Below are 6,456 nucleotides of genomic sequence, written 5' to 3' on the forward strand. Positions count from 1 at the left end.
TTAAAGGGATAGTTCACCCAAAAATGAAAATTAGCCCATTATTTACTCACCCTCAAGCCACCCTAGACTTCCTTCTTTCATATGAATCCAATCGGAGTTATATTAAAAATGGTCTTTGATCTTCCAAGCTGTTTAATGGCAGTCAGCGGGTGTTGCAGTGCATCAGTCCAAAAGAAGTGAAATAAAGCGCATCCATCCATAATAAAAAAGCGCCTCACACGGCACCGGGGTGTGAACAAAGTCCTCCTGTAGCGAATAGAGCTGGAAGAGTAATATTACTCCCATTGGATTGATCTGAAAGAAAAAAGTCATATACGCCTAGAATGTCTTGAGGGTGAGTAATTCATGGACTGATTTTAATTTTTGGGTGAACTAACCCTTTAAACCACGTAAACACATTGCATTACCTTGCTGGAAGAGTAATATTACTCCCATTGGATTGATCTGAAAGAAAAAAGTCATATACGCCTAGAATGTCTTGAGGGTGAGTAATTCATGGACTGATTTTAATTTTTGGGCGAACTAACCCTTTAAACCACGTAAACACATTGCATTACCCCAAATACACAAAATAATGTTCTTTTTAGCAATGTCATATGACTTTTCAAAACCATATGAACCGAACATAAAAACAAAGCATACATTTTCTTACAATTTGGTACACGTATTTTAAAATACATGCTTGCTTTTATTCTTACATCATTTCAGAGCTGAATATAGATGACAAGTCTACAGTGAAGGCAAAGGGGTTATGGGAAGATTGGCATATGCGACAAGCAGTGGACCAAGCCTCTAGAGCGAACCATCGCTCAGGTGGAAGAGACATGCATGTATAAACAAGAGATATTACATTTCCATGTGCCATAGACAAGTTGTAAAAACATTTTTGATTTTCAAAAACAGGTCTCACGCTTTCATCCCGCACAGAAAGCCACAACACCTCTGAGGCTATAACTCCCACAACCCCGACGTCTAGCAGCCAGAACCGCTTGGGCGGTGCACCTTCCTTAAACACCATTTCCGGCCTGGCCAGCGGTCCTGGCATGGAGCATATGAAAAGTGGAGGTCTGGTGGGGATGCTGGGACCACAGCCCAAAGCTCCACGGGGCCGCAAGAAGATTAAAGCAGAGAACAACACAGGCCCATTGCTGGTGGTGCCCTACCCGCTTCTGGCCTCAGGCCCTGACCAGGCGGTTACCATCGCCAAAGAAGGAAAAACATACAGGTTTAACACTTTTAGTAGTGATACATATCATGTATGACCTGTATTACATCTTTTAGTACACTTAATTTCAGTATCCAACTATTCCATTTTTGCATTTCATACAGGTGTAAAGTGTGTCCCCTCACTTTCTTAAACAAGTCAGAGATGCAGATTCATTCCAAGTCTCACACGGAGGCCAAACCCCACAAGTGCCCTCACTGTTCAAGGTCATTCGCCAACGCCTCATACCTAGCACAGCACTTACGTATTCACTTAGGCATTAAACCCTACCACTGCTCCTATTGTGAGAACTCCTTTCGCCAGTTATCACACCTCCAGCAGCACACCAGGTCAGCAGAACTCACAGCAAAGCTTTTAGTGCATGCACAACTGAAAACTATATAACCAGTTTAGAGTTCTTTTGAGTGTTAATATGTATGCATTTGTTTTTAAGGATTCATACTGGTGACAGACCATATAAATGTGCCCAACCAGGATGTGAAAAGGCATTCACACAACTCTCAAACCTACAGGTGATGACAAGTAAAATTACATTATAAAAATGTAAAGATTAAATACACACATATATTCTCACACGAAACGGTCATCCATATAATACATTGCTGTTCTGTTGTACGTAATCTTAAAGATTCCTAAATGCATCTACTTTCAGAAGGCCAAATAAAGTGCTTTTGCTTTCCCCTAGAAACACACAGCGTCTCCCTGCCATGGCTGCTTCAACACTAACTGTGGTTACTGAAGCCACGCCTTCTTTCTTTGCGTGCACATTTGGGCGGCATTATGCTAATATTTCCACATAGTGAGGTAGATATGTGGGGGCGTGTTAGAACGAGCCGTTTTAGGGGGGCGTGGCAGAGTCTTAACTTTGATAAAGAATATCTCTTTGGTTTTGAGACTTTAGTCTTTGCAACTTCAGGGATCTTATCTATGCACAATCAGCTTGTAACACTCCAAAGAGAAAGGAAAACTTGAAATCGCATCATATGACCCCTTTAAAGTATTTAAAACTCTCTTTATAATTGTTATAAATGATATAATTTTGTTATATAATTGTCTTATAATTGTGATAAATATATGACAGTTCTAAAATGTAAAAATGTATGCATAATACAAAAGTCTGGGGGTCAGGTTTTTTTGTCAACATTCAACAGAAATTAATACTTCAGCAAGGAAACATTAAGGTAATTAAAAGTGACAGTAAATACAATATATATATATATATATATATATATATATATATATATACCTGTAAATGTCATATAAATGTTTTTTTTTTTTACTTTCAAAGAATCCTGAAATAAATGTATGATTTTTAAGTAATTTTCAACATTAACAATAATAAGAATAATAAGAAATATTGCTTGAGCACCAAATCAGCATATTAAAACGATTTCTGAAGATCATGTGACACTGAAGACTGGAGTAATGTCTGATAAAAATGTAGCTTTGCCAACACAGGAAGAAAAAAAATATTAAAATTGACAACAGTTATTTTGTAATGATTTTTCACAGTATTACCGTTTCACTGCACTCAAATAAATGCAGCATCAGTGAGCATAAAAGACTTTTCAAAAAAGTAAAAAAAAGAAGAAAAAAAACATATATATTATATTGCATGACACTTGAGTCTTAAAAGGTGTTAAAGTTTCTTCCTCATTTCTTTTCCTGTTCAGTCTCACCAGAGACAACATAATAAAGACAAACCATACAAGTGTCCGAACTGCTACCGTGCATACACAGACTCGGCCTCCTTACAGATCCATCTCTCCGCACACGCTATTAAGAACGCTAAATCGTACTGTTGCAGCATGTGTGGTCGCGCATACACCTCAGTGAGTATCAATCCACCTCAACCTATGGGAAAATATGGGCCTCTTTTGTCATATTATAACACCATTTCTTTTTTTTTCAGGAGACCTACCTTATGAAGCACATGTCCAAACACACCGTGGTGGAGCATCTGGTCAGCCACCATTCCCCCCAGAGAACAGACTCTCCCAGCATCCCCATACGCATTTCACTTATTTGAGCTTCCTCCCTCATGTTTCTCTTCCATTACAAGGTATTTTGTTCGCTGCAATGGTCTTCCGTTAAAGAGGTCCTATTATGCTCTTTTACAAAGTCTTGATTTTGTTTTGGGGATGTACTAGAACAGGCTCTTATACTAGGTTGTTCGAAAAACACATTATTTGTCACATATTTTACATTATTACAACACCTCTCTCCCCAGTCTTGCTTGAACGGCCTGTATGAGGAGTTCCTGTATCAAATGAAGGCCCGCCTTCTGAAATCGAAATGTGCTGTGATTGGTTAGCTGGGCCAGTGTGTGTTGTGATTGGCAGCACTTGGCGCCTGGTCGGGACATGTCATGCCCCTTACCATAGCCGCCTGCGAGCTTCAGTGTAAATATTGCGTCAAAATCAAATCAGTTTCAGTGCGATTTAAACCCGGATGATTGTAACCAATCTAAGTTCGTCTGCCTTGGGAAAGCTAGTGTGTCTCCGACATAGTGATAACACTCGTTGCCTTCTCTAGTGCAGCTCAACCAGGTCTCGTACCATTCGTCGATATTTGTGGTATCACAAATCCTGGAAAATATGTGTTGTAGTCCAAACTAGTCATTCGTTGTAGTTTTTGAAAAGTGATTTCTGTTAAATAAAATATCTCCTTTTGAAGTGGACTTTGAACTTTGTAACTTTGGAGATCTTTTTTATTCTCAAACAGCAACATTACAGACTAACTAAAGTTGAAAAAGTGAAAAAGCATAATAGGACCCCTTAATAGGATAATTGGACCTCGGAGGACATTTGAGTCTGATATTGTCTTTGCCCCTTTAGCTCTTAGTGATATTAAGCCCACAGGCCACAGACTCAACAACTGCTGTCTGAACTGAATGGTTTGATTCAACTCCAGACACCAGTCTAAAGGATTTGAATTGATTATTCCAAAAACAGAGTGTCACAGTTGTGACCATTTTAACATTTTGTTTCAAAGGTGTGTAAGGGAGACTTCCAAAGATACTCTTTAAGCACTTTTCAGCCTCGTGGTTTTGGCTCAAAGTCGAATGAATCTTTTCAGAATGGGAGCAGCTTCTCGCTTTGGGCAGCTATGAGAGGTTAAACTTCGTTTTAGAAAGTCAGACGGATTTTGTTGGTTTCCGTCTCCACTTCTCCTCCTTGTCATTTGTTTTAACAGGATATTGTGTATTATTTTGCTGTGGATATGACACTTCTACCACTTTAAGCGTCTATTAACCTTTTATATGGGGTATTAGGTCATGGTGAGAAATGAAAAGTGTAAAGTCAATTTTGTGAATTTTATAAGCATGGTCATTGCCCTAGTATTTTTATACAGGTAAAGGTGAAGGAATTCCAAGAAATCCCCTGCTAACATAAAAGAGTGTAAATAAGATGTGACACTCTCTAAAATAATGACTTGTGTTATTTGCATCATAGATGTTTAACTTGTTTCAGTTTCTGTAACAAGGCCTTTTTTGTGTGCAATGCAAATTTCATCCCTTCCAATGTGATAACACTCGTTGCCTTCTCTAGTGCAGCTCAACCAGGTCTCGTACCATTCGTCGATATTTGTGATATCACAAATCCTGGAAAGTATGTGTTGTAGTCCAAACTAGTCATTCGTTGTAGTTTTTGAAAAGTGATTTCTGTTAAATAAAATATCTCCTTTTGAAGTGGACTTTGAACTTTGTAACTTTGGAGATATTTTTTATTCTCAAACAGCAACATTACAGACTAACTAAAGTTGAAAAAGTGAAAAAGCATAATAGGACCCCTTAATAGGATAATTGGACCTCGGAGGACATTTGAGTCTGATATTGTCTTTGCCCCTTTAGCTCTTAGTGATATTAAGCCCACAGGCCACAGACTCAACAACTGCTGTCTGAACTGAATGGTTTGATTCAACTCCAGACACCAGTCTAAAGGATTTGAATTGATTATTCCAAAAACAGAGTGTCACAGTTGTGACCATTTTAACATTTTGTTTCAAAGGTGTGTAAGGGAGACTTCCAAAGATACTCTTTAAGCACTTTTCAGCCTCGTGGTTTTGGCTCAAAGTCGAATGAATCTTTTCAGAATGGGAGCAGCTTCTCGCTTTGGGCAGCTATGAGAGTTTAAACTTAGTTTTACCAGAATATCGTGTTTTATTTTACTGTGGATGTGACAATTCTTCCACTTTAAACTTCTATTATTCATTTAGGTCATGGAGAGACATGAAAGGTTACATTTTGAGTTCTGTATGCCGAACACAGTTGCGGTAAAGTCAGTTTTGTGGATTTTATAAGAACGGTCATTGCCCGAGTATTTTGTACTCTCAAAGGTAAAGAAATTCCAAGAAATCCCTCACTAACATAAAAGAGTGTCAATAAGATATGACACTCTCTAAAATAATGACTTGTGTTACTTGCATCATAGATGTTTTACTTGTTTCAGTTTTTGTGACAAGGCCTTTTGTGTGTGCAATGCAAATTTCATCCCTTCCAATCACAGTATTTTAAGGAAAAAGTGTCCTTTTTGTCTTTTTTTTTCAAATAAATGCATAATTGCATGATAACAATGTCCATTAAATGGATTTTTGTCATGATGTAACAGAAGAAGTGTCACACAGGTTCAGTGTTGTTAACTGAATCACACATTTAGGGTGTAGCGTGACCTCTGAACTCCAGTTAATGCCCTCTATTCTTCCCAACATAAGCGATGCAAAAGCACCTTGAGACATTGTTACACTGATGGAAAGTGTTCATGGTTTTTTTTTTAATTATGATGTAATCTAAAAGCAGTGGCCTATTTTAAAATGTTTTTATTTGTCAAATTAGAATCTCATATACCAAAATAACAGTAATCATGTTTTAAGAAAATCGAGTGAAAAAAAGCTCATTTTGAATGTAGTTGTGTTCATTTCCACCGGTGCGTTTCTGTTAAATTAATCCAAAACGAATAACTCTGTAAATCTGGTATGTTTAACAGATTTTTTTTTTTAATGCAGTATATATACAGTGGGTACGGAAAGTATTCAGACCCCCTTAAATTTTTCACTCTTTGTTATATTGCAGCCATTTGCTAAAATCATTTAAGTTAATTTTTTTTCCTCATTAATGTACACACAGCACCCCATATCGACAGAAAAACACAGAATTGTTGACATTTTTGCAGATTTATTAAAAAAAGAAAAACTGAAATATCACATGATCCTAAGTATTCAGACCCTTTGCT

At 37.6% G+C, this 6,456-nt stretch overlaps 1 protein-coding gene across 2 annotated transcripts in view; it reads left to right on the plus strand.

Annotated features, from left to right (window-relative positions):
* LOC107565834 (zinc finger protein 362-like) overlaps positions 1 to 3,376 on the plus strand; it is an 11,195-nt gene extending 7,819 nt beyond the window's left edge. Inside the window, exons 3-8 of one of the 2 annotated variants that reach the window (XM_016251115.1) lie at positions 709 to 813; positions 904 to 1,225; positions 1,330 to 1,554; positions 1,659 to 1,737; positions 2,899 to 3,057; positions 3,138 to 3,376. In XM_016251115.1, the coding sequence (XP_016106601.1) occupies positions 709 to 813; positions 904 to 1,225; positions 1,330 to 1,554; positions 1,659 to 1,737; positions 2,899 to 3,057; positions 3,138 to 3,254 (1,007 nt within the window). In that variant the 3' untranslated portion in view covers positions 3,255 to 3,376. The remainder of the gene's footprint in view (positions 1 to 708; positions 814 to 903; positions 1,226 to 1,329; positions 1,555 to 1,658; positions 1,738 to 2,898; positions 3,058 to 3,137) is intronic. The other variant, XM_016251116.1, reaches the window with a different exon arrangement.
* Positions 3,377 to 6,456: the final 3,080 nt, after the last annotated feature.

Source organism: Sinocyclocheilus grahami, unplaced genomic scaffold (genome assembly GCF_001515645.1).
Source record: "Sinocyclocheilus grahami isolate Dianchi unplaced genomic scaffold, SAMN03320097.WGS_v1.1 scaffold1030.1, whole genome shotgun sequence".
Lineage (NCBI taxonomy): Eukaryota > Metazoa > Chordata > Actinopteri > Cypriniformes > Cyprinidae > Sinocyclocheilus > Sinocyclocheilus grahami.